Source organism: Pongo abelii, chromosome 9 (genome assembly GCF_028885655.2).
Source record: "Pongo abelii isolate AG06213 chromosome 9, NHGRI_mPonAbe1-v2.0_pri, whole genome shotgun sequence".
Taxonomy (NCBI): Eukaryota; Metazoa; Chordata; class Mammalia; order Primates; family Hominidae; genus Pongo; species Pongo abelii.
Window position 1 is genome coordinate 32,739,176 of NC_071994.2, and position 16,943 is coordinate 32,756,118.

The 16,943-nt window shown below is 41.0% G+C and overlaps 2 protein-coding genes across 4 annotated transcripts in view; one reads left to right on the top strand and one right to left on the bottom strand.

The window, feature by feature from the left end:
* Nucleotides 1-4,970, top strand: part of ELF5 (E74 like ETS transcription factor 5) — a 33,115-nt gene extending 28,145 nt beyond the window's left edge. For all 3 annotated transcript variants that reach the window (XM_002821893.3, XM_009246483.3, XM_009246485.3), the window contains 3 exons: nucleotides 1,257-1,325; nucleotides 2,786-2,981; nucleotides 3,439-4,970. In XM_002821893.3, coding sequence (XP_002821939.2) covers nucleotides 1,257-1,325; nucleotides 2,786-2,981; nucleotides 3,439-3,535 — 362 coding nt within the window. In that variant the 3' untranslated portion in view covers nucleotides 3,536-4,970. The remainder of the gene's footprint in view (nucleotides 1-1,256; nucleotides 1,326-2,785; nucleotides 2,982-3,438) is intronic.
* A 6,976-nt stretch (nucleotides 4,971-11,946) lies between these two features.
* CAT (catalase) overlaps nucleotides 11,947-16,943 on the bottom strand; it is a 33,396-nt gene continuing 28,399 nt past the window's right edge. The window contains exons 11-13 of the mRNA NM_001131267.2: nucleotides 15,388-15,495; nucleotides 12,715-12,798; nucleotides 11,947-12,388 (exon numbers count right to left, since the gene is read on the bottom strand). Coding sequence (NP_001124739.1) covers nucleotides 12,323-12,388; nucleotides 12,715-12,798; nucleotides 15,388-15,495 — 258 coding nt within the window. The 3' untranslated portion in view covers nucleotides 11,947-12,322. The remainder of the gene's footprint in view (nucleotides 12,389-12,714; nucleotides 12,799-15,387; nucleotides 15,496-16,943) is intronic.

Consider the following 16,943-nt stretch of genomic DNA (forward strand, 5'->3'; position numbering starts at 1 on the left):
TTATGGTATACTACAGTACAGTCAGTATAGTTAGTATGGTATAGTACAGTATAATGTAGTTAGTGTAGTGTAGTATAGTACAGTATAGCATAGTTAATATAGCATGGTACAGTACAATATAGTTAGTATAGTATGGTACAGTAGAGTATAGTTAGTACAGCATAGTATGTCCAGCACAGGATAGTATAGTATAGTACAGTATGGTGTGGTATAGTCAGTATAGTACAGTATGGCATGGTATAGAACAGTATAGTTAGTATAATGTGGTACAGTACAGTTACTATAGCATAGCCCAGTGGCTGCTCGATGATACTGAGCACCTACTATATGCCCAGCAGTGTGCTAGGTGCTGCAGGGTTATGTCGGGAAACACAAATCCCTGCCCCCTCGTGTGCACAGACAGACAGTGAACTTCATGAATAAATACACAATAGAATATGCTTGAATATTCTACGTAAAATGCGGAGCAGTGGGGAGGATGTGCAGACCCAACATGAGTGGTCAGAGGAGGCCTCACTGGAAGGTGATTTTGAACCAGGATTGAGAGAGGGCGTGCACCACAAGTATCCAAGGGAACAACGTGCTGGACAAGTGGAAGAGCAACTGCGAAGCCCCTGATGTGGAATGTGCCTGCACATTTCCAGAGAGCCTGAAGCCAGGGTGGCTGGGGCAAAGCAAGCAAGGGGCTAAGAAAAGCAGTGGAGACTGAGTGTGAGCTGGAGGGGCAGATCTGGTGCCACCATTTTAAAAACTCATATACTACTCTGGGACAATGCTTGTCCAGGTGTCTCAGGTTGTGACTCACAGCCTGAGTTATCATTTAAATCAGCACAGAGTTAACGTCTTGCTTTCTACCCTTCATAAGCTGTAGTCTCTTTGCTTCTACTTGTGTCTCTTCCAGTCTGTTCTCCACACAGAAGCAAGAGAGATCTTCTTAAATTGAGGATCTTTGCTCTAAACTTTGATATAAAGTCCCAAGTCCTTACCATGGCCTCCTAGGAAGGCCCTGCATGGGTCTCGATAAAAACCAATTTATTTATTCTCATCAGGGTGAGGTGAGATTGAATACAAGTGCTCCTCAAAGGCACATCTTAAAGCATCTTGACACCTGCCACCTAGTAATCACCCCCAAAGTGCCTAATGTGGTGTCTTTTGCTACAAAGGCGTTCAATTAGTATTTGCTCATTTGGGTATGACTTGAGGTCTGAATGTGACCTCTATATCCCTTTCCACTGCTATAAATTATTCTATTTCAGATGCTGATTCCAACTGCTTGAAAACAAGTGGCATCAAAAGTCAAGACTGTCACAGTCATAGTAGAACAAGTAAGTGCAGGATGCCGGTTTTCATTTCTAATTTCTTAAAACCATTCCTAAGACAAAGTCATCTACTTTAATAAGCTTTGAAACTAAACATTTGAGTTGGGCCAGTTACTCCCCAAGGAAGGTAGTAAAGAAATCAGTGATTGCTTTTATACGTATTATCAAAGTCAGATTGATTTCTTCTCATAAGAGTGGGTGAGACTGAGCATCTGAAAATAGCAAACGCTAAACAAATCATAGCTAATAATTATCCATTAAATGTCTATTGAACACCTACTATGAAAGACATGATCATAGTTGTGAACATTAGCTTTGGAATGAAAACTCCCTGGGTTCAAGTTCTGGCTCCACCATCTGGAGCCAGATCCAGTCCTGGGTCCACTGTGGCTTCTTCTCAGAGGAGGATAACAAAGAAAACACTGGGAATTGGCAAACCTATTAGCTTCCCCAGCACTAAGAGATCAGCCCAGAGCAGTGTCAAGCTTGTAATTTCACAAATGTGTGTGTAGAAAACAATTGCTATATGCTGGGCATAATTCTAACCGCTTGGTATGTATTAAATCATTATATCCTCTAACCTATCCTAGGAGATAGGTACTCTTATTATCCCATTTTATAGATAAAGTAACCATAAGAGTTTATGGTTATAAAAGTAGGAAGAGGTGAATTCAGGACCCAGACCCAGGCAGTGGGACTCCAGAGCGGGTCTTAACCACCATATCATAGAATAAGAGAAATACCAGCCTTTCATGAAAAACACAATTGCAGGATCAGTCCACCCAGACAGTTGTGGCTATGGAATCAGTACAACCATGCCGCCTGTCAGAAAGAAGAATGAAAAGATCATTTGACTGTCATTTCATTCATTCCATAAAAGTTAAACTGTAGTTCCATAGAACATCTGTGAGTCACAGTGCTGCCAGTCAATGTAAATTGGGTGTCTCTGAATGTGTGTTTCACAATTGCTTGGATGGGAGACACAGACATGTCACAGCTCAGTAAGTTTCCAGGTAGAGCAATCAGTCATAACAAAGGGAAATATTCCACAAAGCAGCAATTCTCATGAGCTAGTGAGAAATTGTACATCTCTTCTCTTAAAATTAAAAAAAACAAGCCGGGCACGGTGGCTCATGCCTGTAATCCCAGCACTTTGGGAGGCTGAGGCGGGTACATCACCTGAGGTCAGGAGTTCAAGGCCAGCCTGGTGAACATGGAGAAACCCATCTCTACTAAAAATACAAAAAATTAGCCAGGCGTGATGGTAGGCGCCTGTAATCCCGGCTACTTGGGAGGCTGAGGCAGGAGAATCGCTTGAACCCGGGAGGCAGAGGTTGCAGTGAGCCGAGATCGCACCATTGCTCTCCAGCCTGGGTGACAGAGCAAGACTCTGTCTCAAAAAAAAAAAAAAAAAAAAAAAATTAAAAAAAAATTGTAAATAGCTAATGTTTTCCCCTTTTCAAAAGGCCTCCAAAGTTCTCATCTATGGGAATTTGTACGAGACCTGCTTCTATCTCCTGAAGAAAACTGTGGCATTCTGGAATGGGAAGATAGGGAACAAGGAATTTTTCGGGTGGTTAAATCAGAAGCCCTGGCAAAGATGTGGGGACAAAGGAAGAAAAATGACAGAATGACATATGAAAAGTTGAGCAGAGCCCTGAGGTAAGTTAATAGCATAAAATACCATGAGCCTTCAAGAAGAGTTATATAAAATGGCTGGCTGTAGAAAATTACTCTGTTTTTGCAGGTTTTTTACTTGATAATGGAAAGGTCATGAAACAAAACTTTGGTTCTTAGTTACAGGTAGGATTATGGCTTGTAAATCGACACGCTGTCCTTAGCATTCTTGGCAGTATTCCCCAGGGATCACTCTGAATCCAAGCCATCTCACACACCCACACACACAAAGAAAAACACATTTTGAAATGAGAATGGTGAGGTTCAGTCTTCAAGATGTCTGGGAAAGGTTTAAGTGTAAGTTGATAACAGGGCATGAAAATACCAGGGTAACCAAAGACCAGCCTTGGCACCTGAGAGGAGTGAGGAGACAGTGTTTGTGTTCTGTTGTTTTCCTAGGGTGCAAACTCTCCCAGAATTTCTCTTCTGCTTGCTTTTTCAGATACTACTATAAAACAGGAATTTTGGAGCGGGTCGACCGAAGGTTAGTGTACAAATTTGGAAAAAATGCACATGGGTGGCAGGAAGACAAGCTATGATCTGCTCCAGGCATCAAGCTCATTTTATGGATTTCTGTCTTTTAAAACAATCAGATTGCAATAGACATTGGAAAGGCTTCATTTTCTTCTCTTTTTTTTTTTAACCTGCAAACATGCTGATAAAATTTCTCCACATCTCAGCTTACATTTGGATTCAGAGTTGTTGTCTATGGGCGGTGAGAGCAGCAACTCTTAAGAAATCCTTTCTTCTCCCTAATGGGATGAGGGGATGATCTTTTGTGGTGTCTTGATCAAACTTTATTTTCCTAGAGTTGTGGAATGACAACAGCCCATGCCATTGATGCTGATCAGAGAAAAACTATTCAGTTATGCCATTAGAGACACATCCAATGCTCCCATCCCAAAGGTTCAAAAGTTTTCAAATAACTGTGGCAGCTCACCAAAGGTGGGGGAAAGCATGATTAGTTTGCAGGTTATGGTAGGAGAGGGTGAGATATAAGACACACATACTTTAGATTTTAAATTATTAAAGTCAAAAATCCATAGAAAAGTATCCTTTTTTTTTTTTTTTTTTGAGACGGGTTCTCGCTATGTTGCCCAGGGCTGGTCTTGAACTCCTATGTTCAAGCGATCCTCCCACCTCAGCCTCCCAAAGTACTGTGATTACAAGTGTGAGCCACGGCACCTGGGCAGAAAAGTATCTTAATTAATGAAAGAGCTAAGCCATCAAGCTGGGACATAATTGGATTTAACATAGGTTCACAGAAAGTTTCTTAACCAGAGCATCTTTTTGACCACTCAGCAAAACTTCCACAGACATCCTTCTGGACTTAAACACTTAACATTAACTACATTATTAATTGTTGCTGAGTTTATTCCCCCTTCTAACTGATGGCTGGCATCTGATATGCAGAGTTAGTCAACAGACACTGGCATCAATTACAAAATCACTGCTGTTTCTATGATTCAAGCTGTCAACACAATAACATCGAAATTCATTGATTCTATCACTGGTCCAGATGTTAAACATTTATAAAACCGGAAATGTCCTAACAACTCTGTAATAGCAAATTAAATTGTGTGTCTTTTTTGTTTTGTCTTTCTACCTGATGTTTATTCAAGCGCTAAAACATGTATTTCCTTGACAAAAATAGTGACAGTGAATTTACACCAATAAATGTTCATGGGTTAAAGTCTGCACTGACATTTTCTCATCAATCACTGGTATGTAAGTTATCAGTGACTGACAGCTAGGTGGACTGCCCCTAGGACTTCTGTTTCACCAGAGCAGGAATCAAGTGGTGAGGCACTGAATCGCTGTACAGGCTGAAGACCTCCGTGCTTAGAGTTGAACTTCAAAATAACCTGTTTTAAAAAATGTGACTTACTGTAAAATAATCTATTTTTGGATTCGTGTGTTTTCCAGGTGGATATAGTTTGTAAACAATGTGAATAAAGTATTTAACATGTTCAATTTTCTGTGTATCATTCAATTCAGCATGGTAGCCTCAGCAAAACACTGACAACCTGTAAAACCTTTGGTGATTCTTCCATTTCCTAGCAGTCGTGGTTGGAGATTTATCTTTTATTTTTGGAGATGGGTTCTTGCTTGTTGCCCAAGCTGGCCTCTAACTCCTGGGCTCAAGTGATCCTCCCGTCTCAACCTCCCAAGTACCTGGAATACTATGAACCTTTGCTAAATCCACACCACACCTGGCAGGCTGGAGATTTTTAAAGAGCCCAAAAAGGTGCAAGAAATATATGGAGTAATCTTACCCTCCACCTTTAATATCATAAGACAGAGGTTCCCATCACAAAATGGAATTCATTGACACACACAGCCTACAGACGCATTTTTGTTTGGTACACATAGTATTGTCTGCTTTCTTGAGGTTTTCTTTTATTTCTTACTGTTGCTTCATGGCCTAATTTAGAAACCGAAAGATTCACCTAAAAATCCAGATTTCTAGCTTCTGTTTTAAAATCATATCTGGCAACACTAGTTTCTCAGTCTTTTGTGGTGTTAATTTCCTGGAGCTAAATTGAAGTTGCACCTTTGGACAGAAGATTTGGTCACTTCCTATTGCCTTCTGGACACTCAGGTTGTCAGCTGCCATTCAACTTTGTTCTTGCACTATTGATGGTGGTTGTTAAAACATCCAGAATGCCTTTACATTTTGAATGTGGGACCCATGTCCTGGCCACCTGAAGAGGTAAGTACCATGTTAATGGACCACAGCCAGGATGAAAGGAAAGACTGTCCAGGAGAAGAGAAATTAGCTAACAGGAGGGAAATGGGGAGTTTTCAGGCAAGAGCTTGGCAGTGACAATAAAGCAGAGCCAAGCATCTCAGGGGCATGGCAGGGACTGGGGTGGGACAAACAGGCAGAAGTGGGCAGGACTGCAGAGAAACATACTGTCTAGATGTGGATGCTTTCCCTCCCACTCCCTGGGCACCAAGCAGTTCAGAGAACAAAAACATTCATCCTTCTTGCTAGTCAAGAAATTTTCGTTTCAAAAAAACCATTAACTAGCTCCTCTTTGCTTTCTAGGGCTGCCTGTGACAAATTATCAAAATTGGTGGCTTAAAACAACAGAAATGTCTTCTTTCACCCTTCTGGAGGCAACAAGTCTGAAATCAAGGAAGCCATAGGCTCTAAGAAAGAATTCTTACAAAAAAAAAAAAAGAAAGAGAGAAAAGAAAAAAGAAAAAAAAGAAGAAAGAATCCTTCCCTTCTTCTTTCTGCTTCTGGTGACTCCAGGCATTTCGTGGCTTGTGGCTGCAAAACTCCAATCTCTGCCTCAGTCTTCACATATGCTGCTCCTTCTTCTCCCCTTTTGTCTCTTAGAAGGACACTTATTATTTGACTTAGGCCCCACCTGAGTAATCAGGATAACTTCCTCTTAATTTTATTTTTCTTGACACAAAGTTTTGCTCTTATCACCCAGGCTGGAGTGCAGTGGTACAATCTTGGCTCACTGTAACCTCTGCCTCCTGGGTTCAAGCGATTCTCCTGCCTCAGCCTCCCAACTACCTGAGACTACAGGCACACACCACCATGCCCGGCTAATTTTTTGTATTTTTTGGTAGAGACAGGGTTTCACCATGTTGGCCAGGCTGATCTCAAACTCCTGACCTCAGGTGATTCGCCTGCCCAGGCCTCCCAAAGCGCTGGGATTACAGGCGTAAGCCACCACACCCAGCCCTCTCTTGATCTGTAACTTACAACATTGCAAAGATCCTTTTTCCAAATGAGTCACACTCACAGTTTCCAGGGATTAGAACATGGATATATCTTTTGGGGGATCACTGTCCAATTCACCACACTCTTTAAGGTAAAGAGTTTTACTTAAACATATAGCTCCATAATACAATTCATTGAAGGACGGAAAATACAAGGGACTGTTTAAAATGCTACACTTGGCCCAGCACCATGTCACACACCTGTAATCCCAGCACTTTGGGAGGGAAAGACAGGCAGATCGCTTGAGCTTAAGAGTTCGAGACTAGCCTGGCCAACATGATGAAACCCCATCTCTACAAAAATTACAAAAATTGGCTGGGCGTGGGGGTGTGCACCTATAGTCCCAGCTACTAGGGAGGCTGAGGTGGGAGGATGGCTTGAGCCCAAGAGGTTGAGGCTGCAGTAAGCTGTGATGGTGCCACTGCACTCAAGTCTGAGTGACAGAGTGAGATGCTGTCTCAAAAAAATAAATAAAATATTACACTTTGAGCAAAAGATACCAAAGCAAAACAACAAAAAATTAAAGCAATAGATAATGCAAAATTCACTTATCAAATAGTCAAATAAGGGAATAAGTACTTGTTTTGTTAAAAGGATCTGCAATAGAACTTTCCATAGCAAACTTTCCGTATATTAATATGTGATTGTTTACATTTTTCAGAGGTTCAAAATTATACAGAGCTGGCCACGTGCAGTGGTTCACACCTGTCAATCCCAGTACTTCGAAAGGCCAAGGCAGACAGATCACTTGAGGTCAGGAATTCGAGGCCAGCCTGGCCAACATGGCGAAACTCTGTCTCACTAAAAATACAAAAATTAGCTGGACATGGTGGGGTGCATCTGTAATCCCAGCTATTCGGGGGCTGAGACACGAGAATCACTTGAACTCGATTCAAGCGATTACAGAGGTGGAGGTTGCAGTGAGCCCAAGATCATGCCACTGCACTCCAGCCTGGACAGGAGAGTGAGAATCCACCTAAAAAAAAAGAATTATACAGAACTTTTTAAGTTGACTTCCACTAACCCTTCGCATCTTTAAAAGCACTGATTAAAAAAAAAAAAAAAAATGTTAAGGCCTTCAATTTGGCTTACCAGAGAGTTTAAAGTGGAATTTGGCCCTTTGCCCTTTGGTAATGCCATGAACTAAGAGGCAAAGAAATGGCCCAAGTAGCTTGCTTGTGGCTTTTCTCCCAGAAAAATGAGTGCTAAGAAGTTCTTAAAACACTTCCATGGTACAAATCACAAATCAGAGTGATGCCCTTTATCCAGGAAAGAAAACATTAATGTGGTTGGTCTTGTTTTTATTTTTCGTGATTGAGTCTCACTCTGTTGCCCAGGCTGGTGTGCAGTGACACAATCTTGGCTCACTGCAACCTCTGCCTCCTGGGTTCAAGCAATTCTCCTGCCTCAATCTCCTGAGTAGGTGGGACTACAGGTGTCTACCACCACACCCAGCTAATTTTTTGTATTTTTAGTAAAGATGGGGTTTCACCATGTTGGTCAGGCTGGTCTCAAACTCCTGACCTCAAATGATCTCCCCTCCTCAGCCTCCCAAAGTGCCGGGCTTACAGGCATGAACCACCATGCCTGGCCGAATTAATGTGTTTTTAAACCAAAATTCTGACATTTATTGGAAACAAACTAGGCGATCCTTCACAGTGCTTCTGAAAGCCCAGACCAAGTCCTCCTTTTAGAAGAGCAAGTCTCATGAGCAGCATGAGGTCAGAGATGATCAGGTCCATGCACATTTGTGTCTTTCCACAGTGTCTGACTTTCATTGAAGTAATCTCAATCACAAAAGCAACTAGCTGCACAGAGTTCCCAAGGAGGGAGTTTGCCTCAGTGCTTCCCATTCGCTTGGTAGTCAGAGCTGCAGGCACACAGGCTCAAGCCACTCCACAAGTCAGTCAATACGGCAGACCATACATAATAGTATACTTAAAATATAAATGTTATAGAGTAAACATTCCACAACAAAGTAACATTGAACATCAAAAGAAGAAGGATAGGAAGAAAGGGTTATTGAATCAGTTCAGGGAGAGCGACTAAGGCAAAAAGAATCTCCTGGTCTGGGCCAGGCAGTCCGAGAGCCTTCAGTGGCAGATGCCAGGTGATTATCATGATTAACAGCAAGATGGTGTTAGTTAAGATGGCTATTTCAAGCTGCGCAAGTCCTGTTCTTTTTATAGCCACAGTCCTCTGGTGAGGACTGATGGTGGAAAAGTTGATGTCCTCATCTGGTTGGATGCAGTCTTTATTTATTGAGCAAACATCTTGTCCCTGTTCGCAAAGTGCCCTATGAGATATAAGATGGAGTCTCTAAGATGGAGTTACTTATGTCAAGGGTGCTTGACATAGCAAAAGAACAGATTTTTAAATATTGGGAGTCTAATATTTACATTTTTAGATAGTGGTGTGGCAGAGTGTAGGTGAAAAACACCTTTTTTTTTTGAGACGGAGTCTTGCTCTGTCACCCAGGCTGGAGTGCAGTGGCGCAATCTCGGCTCACTGCAACCTCCGCCTCCCAGCTTCAAGCAATTTTCCTGCCTCAGCTTCCTGACTGGCTGGGATTACTGGCGCCCACCACCATGCCCAGCTAATTTTTTTTTGTATTTTTATTAGAGATGGGGTTTCACCATAGTGGCCAGGCTGCTCTTGAACTCTTGACCTCGTGATCCACCCACCTCAGCCTTCCAAAGTCCTGGGATTACAGGTAGGAGCCACCGCGCCCAGCCCGAAAAACACCTTTTAAGATGAGAATGCAAGAAATGAAAATGTTATGTCCACACAAAAATATGTACAGAAATGTTCATACCAGCACTATTCATAATAGCCAAAAAGTAGAAACAGCCCAAATGTCCATCAAATGATAAACGGATAAATAAAACATAGTAAATCCATACAATGGAATATTATTTGGCAATTTAAAAAATGAAGCACTCATAGATGTTACAATATGTAAGAATCTTGAAAATATTATGCTAAGTGAAAGAAGCCAGACACAAAAGACCACATACTATATTATTCCATTTAAATGAAACATGCAGAGTAGGCAAATCTTAGATTCATGATGGCCTAGGGCTGGGGGCTAGGTTAAGAAAGAAATGGAGAGTGGCTGCTGATAGGTACAGGTTTCCCTTTGGGGTGATGAAAATGCTCTAAAATTGATTGTGGTGATGGTTACACAATTCTGTGAATATACAAAAAAAATTTACTCGTACACTTTAAATGGGTGGTTTTTACGGTATGTGAATTATATCTCAATAAAGCTCTTATTTTAAAAAAGAGAGAGAAGAAAAAAGGAAGAAGGAAGAAAAGAAAAAAGAGGAGGATGAGGGCAAGAAGGACAAGAAGAAGAGAGAGGAGGAAGAGGAAGAAAAAGGAGGAGGAGGAGGAGAAAGGGAGGAGGAGGAAAGCTGGGCATGGTGATGTGTGCCTGTAGTCCCATTTACTCAGGAGGCAGAGGCCACCCTAGGCAACATAATGATATGCCATCTCTAAAATAAATAAATAATGAAGAAGGCAGTGTGAATGACCAACTGTGTCAAACACTGCTGAGAGGCCATGTAAGACAAGGACTAAGAATGGACCGTTGGATTTTTGTGTGGTAAAATAAACACAAAAGTTACCATTTAGCCATTTTTAGGTGTACAGTTCAGTAGCATTAAATACATTCATATTGTTGTGCAACCATCACCACCAACCATCTCCAGAAGTTCTCACCTTTCCAAATAAAAAGTGCAGTGGCGCAGTCTTGGCTCACTGCAACCTCCGCCTCCTGGGTTCAAGTGATTCTCCCCTCAGCCTCACGAGTAGCTGGGATTACAGGCACATGCCACCACACCCAGCTTATTTTTGTATTTTTAGTAGAAATGAGGGTTCACCACGTTGGCCAGGCTGATCTCAAACTCCTGACCTCAGGTGATCCACCCGCCTTGGTCTCCCAAAGTGCTGGGTTTACAAGCGTAAGCCACTGCACCCAGCCCGATAAATCTATTTTCTATGTCTACAAATATAACAGTCTCAAAGCATACTCAAATACAGGGGGAATTCAGGCAGGAGGTTTTGACAGAGGAGTAAAGAAATTTGAGCTAAAAGACCAAGAATGAGTTTGTATCTCTGCTAGTGGTCTCATGGTTTCCTGAAGCCCATAACTCAGTAACTCCTGAAAGTATAAACTGGTTTGGTTTTTTGTTTTGTTTTTAGTTGTTATTGTTGTTGTCGTTTTGAGACAAGGTCTCACTCTGTTGCCCAGCTGGAGTGCAGTGGTGCAATCACGGCTCACTGCAGCCTCAACCTCCTGGGCTCAAGAGATCCTCCCGCCTCAAAAGATCCTCCCACCTCAGCCTCCCTAGTAACTGGGACTACAGGCATGCGTTACTACACTCGGCTAATTTTTGTATTTTTTGTGCAGACAGGGCTTTGCCATGTTGCCCCGGCTGGTCTCAAACTCCTGAGTTCAAGTGATCCTCCTGCCTTGGCTTCCCAAAGTGCTGGAATTACAGGCATATGAGCCACCACACCCAGCACAAACTGGTTTTGAATATGAACGGAATAAAGATTTTCAAGGAAAACAAATTTTCATTTAGTATTCAGAACTCATCTTTAAAGTCTTCCACGTGATTTTCAACCATGATAGGCAAATATGGGTTTTAAAAAGAAGGAAGAGGAAAGTGACTAGTGGTTCTGAGCCCTTATTTTAAAAAGTCAATCATAGGTAAGTGAGCAAATGGACAAGAGATTAAAGTAATTTTCAAAGTTAGGGCATTTGCTATTTTATCAGTGTCTCAGAAGGCTGTCCAAAGGCTATAGATTTAAACAAATAACATGGAGTCCTCGAGATACTGGCATTTCCATTTTTAAGGGTAAGCATCTAAATATGATGATGTTCAAATTAAGAGTCTGGTGGCAGTTTACAGTTACACATGGAGTCGAAAGAAATAAAACACCAACTCTTTTCTTATGTACAGATTATTTATTGTAAAAATGTAAGCAATTACAAATTGATCTGTTGTGAAATCAGTGCTGAATTAACATTAATGTAATTCCAAGTGAAAAAAATGAATTTGATCAATTATTATCAGGAATAAACATTAAGCCATGATGGTGCTCAAGTTATTTTCTGACGACACTGGTGTATTAAATGTGCTTTTCCTATGAGAACCTTAGAAAAATAAAAATTTCTGAGTGGATCTTTATCTTTTCTTTTTATATATTTATAGCCATATTTTAATATAATAGGCCATGAGGTGAAATGTAAACATACATAATTTCAACAAATTTTATCAAATAAAATCATATTTCTAGCTAGAAACTTTCCTTCTAATCATTTTAAATGAATAATCCAATCATCTGTCAAAACAAATTTTTTTTTTTAAATGACTGTTAAATCCTAACCTTCATTTTCCCCTGGGGAAATAGCATTAAAATTGTTACACAATCTGCTATAGAAAGCGGGATTCTCTATTTTGAAGCCACTAGCTTGCATTTGCACATCTAGCACAGGAGAATCTTCATCCAGTGATGAGCGGGTTACACGGATGAACGCTAAGCTTCGCTGCACAGGCGCAGGGCCCCGGCCTCACAGATTTGCCTTCTCCCTTGCAGCCAGGTGAGATCCGGACTGCACAAAGGTGTGAATCGCATTCTGTTTTAAAAGAACAAGATGGGCAGGTTAATCACCTCATAGGCAGCAACATGATATTTACTTAGTTTTAATATGTATGCAAATGAAAATAATAATTCAGAATTCATTCACTTTAACTGTCTTAAATTGCCCAGGGCTAAAATGAAGAGTATGTGTTTTGCCAGTGAGTTCTTTATCTCTCAAATGAATTTCTGCACAGCTGCCTAAGAAATCTAACAGTGGCAGGTAATGGACCCTGCAGACTGTAATGCTAAGTGGTAACTAAGTCACGCCTACTCCAACCCAGCACACACAGCCTCTGCATGGCCAGGCTGCTCCCAGCTTACCTTAGGCTTCTCAGCATTGTACTTGTCCAGAAGAGCCTGGATGCGGCTCCCGTAGTCAGGGTGGACCTCAGTGAAGTTCTTGACCTAAGGCCAAAGGAAAATAAATGCAAGCATTACTCTAACTCCCTACTATATCACTCCCCAGTGACTGTGGTTTCCCAGTGTTTATTCCATAGGGGAGGAAAGATGTTTCAGCAGGAGGCAGTACTACAGGTGTTTAACAATGCCAGCCTCAGAGTTAAGATGCAGGTCCAGTGAACGCTCTGACATATACTGGCTGAGCAACCTCGGATAGGTCACTTAACTTATCTGAGCTTATGTCCCTCTGCCGATATGCGCAGGAAAATGACACCCAATCAGTATAATTTTAAAAATACTATTTGGTCTTTGTCCCCCATTCCTGACACAGATCTAAAACCCTTCGAATGTACTGTCTTTTATATACTACTAAGATGATTCATGGGGGCCTAGATAGCTTCCCGATGGAGGCTGGCACCAGGAAGAACAAGCATGTGATCAGAAGGTTAGAACTTCTAGCCCCACCCCCAAACCTCCAGGGAGGGTAGAGGGGCTGGAGATTGTATTCAATCACCCATAGCCAATCATTTCATCATTCATGCCTATGTCATAAAACCTCCAGAAAAACCTGCAACTGGCAAGGTCAGGGAGTGTCTGGATTGGTGCACACATCCAGGAGCTGGAAGAGTGGTCCACCCAGTGAGGCACAGAAGCTCCGAGGCCTTCCCCCGTGCCCCTCTTCCATTTGGCTATTCCTGAGTTGTATTCTTTATAATAAATCAGTAATCATAAGTAAATCATTTTCCTGAGTTCTATGAGTCTTTCCAGCAAATTATCAAACCTGAGGAGAGGGTGTGCGAACCCCTAATTTGCAGTCAGAATCTGCAGAAGTGTGCATAGCCAGGGTACCTCATTTGTCATCTAAAGTGGGAAATGACTCCTAAATCTTTGGGTTCTGACTCTAGCTCCAGGAGTTACTGTTAGAATTGAATTGAGTTATAGGACACACAGCTGCTGTCAAAGAATTAGAGAATTGCTTATTGTTGGGGAAAAAAACCCATACAACCTAGGCCCGGCGCAGTGGCTCACGCCTGAAATCCAGCACTTTGGGAGGCCGAGGTGGGTGTATCACCTGAGGTCAGGAGTTCAAGACCAGCCTGGTTAACATGGCAAAACCCCGTCTCTACTAAAAACACAAAAATTAGTTGGGCATGGTGGGGCATGCCTGTAGTCCAAGCTACTGGGGAGGCTGAGGCAGGAAAATCTCTTGAACCCAGGAGGCAGAGGTTGCAGTGAGCCGAGATCATGCCACTGCAGTCCAGCCTGGGTGACAGAACAAGACTCCATCTTAAAAAAAAAAAAAAAAAAAAACCCACACAACCTACCTCACAGGATGCTGTGAGAAAAATGCTGAGAAGTGAGCTGCATTTACTGCACGGAAAGAGCTGACCTCAGAGTAAGCGCTTAACAAATTACAGTGATTTACATTGAGAAACGGGCCCAGACACAGCCTAAAGTTAAGGTGAAGGATACAAGAACACTGGTACATGCAACATAACTCCACATACTTCAGGCAGGAATTCCCCAGTGGACAGCAAGAGGAGGCAGGGCATTGGGAACCCATAAAAGCCTTACAGTTTCAGCATATGTGAAAGGAGAATGCCAAGGGTTCCAGCCCAGTTCTGCTATTTACAAGCTGTCTTATCCGTTCTCTCCAGTAAAAGGAGATAAATCCTGCCCTGCCTACCACACAGAGCGCCTGTCAAGCTCTCTGCTGATACTTGAACCCAGGCTCTTGGACACAGCCCAGACAGCTGCTAGCCCAGCTGCCCCTAGGAACAGAGAAGCAGCAACTGGGGGCCAAGGAAAAAGGGAGATTTATAGATTTGCAAAAAGTTTAGCTCTGGGACAGGCCAGGAAACCAGAAGTGAGAGGGCTTCACGCAGCTCGATGAGCAGCCATCAGAAATACCCCAGCACCTTAGCACGAAAGTCTAGCCTGCCTTTTGGAAGCATTGCAGTTCTTACTCCAGAGATCATGCAAATTTCTAGTTTGCATCTGAAGGAGGATCGAGGTATCATGACATTAAGCCTTTAAACCATAAAAATACAAAAAAGAAAGACAGACTGATTGACTGATTGACTGATTTTAGAGACAGGGTCTCCCTATGTTGTCCAGGCTGGCCCTGTATTCCTGGGCTCAAGTGATCCTCCCATCTCAACCTCCCAAGTAGTTAGGACTACAGGTGCATGCCATCACACTGGCTGATATATTTATTATCATCCAAAGTTTAAGTAGAATTGCAGCAGGACTCACATTTTGATACTGCATAGCCAGATATTGCATTGCTGTCTTGCACAGAACTTGGCTGCAGCTGAATTAAACAGCATAGGACAAAATTCACTCTGAACACAACTAAATTAGTACACACTGGACAAACAGCTAAGGACGATGGATATGCCAGACCAGATAAAACATGGAAAGAAAATAATCAGAAGTTGGTTGGGGATTACTAGTGTTTTTTTGTTTTTTTGTTTTTTAAGTTCTCTTAAGTCAAGTAAAATAGAAATGGCACTTTCTTTTTAGGGTTCTCCCACACAGCTGCACTGTCTTCCCAAGCCAGAAGAGGGCACCCTTCAGCTTACAAAGACTCACCGCTTTCTTCTGGATGAAAATTTGTGCATCTTTCAGGTGGCCGGCAATGTTCTCACACAGACGTTTCCTCTGTTCCTCATTCAGCACGTTCACATAGAATGCCCGCACCTGCTCAGAGAAAAGAGCAAGTGCAGAGAATCGAATCACCAGTTTATCACCAACAAAATTCACCTACTACAACACTTAGGAAATCAATGATAAAAAACTTTAGAAGTTAAGAATAATTTTAAATTTTAAATTTGGGTTGTTTTCTTCACTTTTTGTTTTAAGCAAAATAAGTAAAATTCATTTGTTAATAGCTCATAACTATATCCTTTATAGTAACTGCTATAAATCTCTTATAAATAGATCTCATATAAATAGATCTACAATTTAAAACCTCACCACATTCTTAATACTGACAAGTCTAAAATGTGCAAGCTGCCTTTGAATGTAAACTTAGCACAATACCTTTGTTCAATTCACCCAGAACCATGGAGGAAAATTAACTAATCTAGCTAGAGATATAATTTGATATATAGATAGATAATTATATCTATATATAGATAATATATCTAAAAAACTACCTCATTTATACATGTGTATCTGTAGTTATTCAGAAGCCAATATTTCTTAAGCAAGACATATTAATAGTGATATTTTGCTAGATTATTGGGTTTACCTCTAAAATAAATATCCATAAATTAAAATGAAAAATAGGAGCTTAGTATCAGGTATGTGAATCAAAGCAGGCTCTGCCCAATTCTGAAATCAAAAGGTTGTAGCTATGATTTTATTGTTACATTTCATTCATTCATTCCACCCATTCAACAAATATTGAGTATCTATAATGTGCCAGACTCTGTTCTATGTGCTGTTCTATTAATGTTTATGAAGTCCAATAATATCCAATTTTCCAAAGTATCAACTTCATAAAATATTAAGAGATGCATCATTTCCATAAGTCATCAAATATCAGGCTATAATTATATTTTTAAATTTTTAAGTAAAGTTTAAACCTGATACCAAAATTAATCAGACATTTTGGATTAACACAATCTAATCAAAGTACTATATCCTGGGGATTTCCTCAGACCTATCTCCAATTCACTAATTCTCTCTTCAGCTGTATTTGACATATTGTGCAAAAACATCGACTGGGTCACTATAGCTGTTGAGTTTTTATTTCACGGATTGTAATTTTTGTTTCTAGAAAATATTATTTGGTTCTTTTTCAAATCTACCTGTTTTTCTCCTCATATCCTATTGTCTTAATAATATTCCTTTTTTGCATCTCTTTAAATATGTATGTTTATTTTAAAGCCTCTTTCCAATTATCATGTCTATGATTCTTCCATCTATTATTGCATGTGTAATTTCTCATTGGATTTCCTTGTATGTATTATAATTTTTCACTATGGCTCATCAGATGAAGTAGTCTTGATAACATCTATTGTTCTATCTTCCAATTCACTAATCTCTTCAGCCATGTTAACCTCCTTTAAAAGCCATCTACTAAATTCTAATTTCAGTTGTTACATTTTCTAGTTATGTCCATTCAACTCTTTTTCTATAGC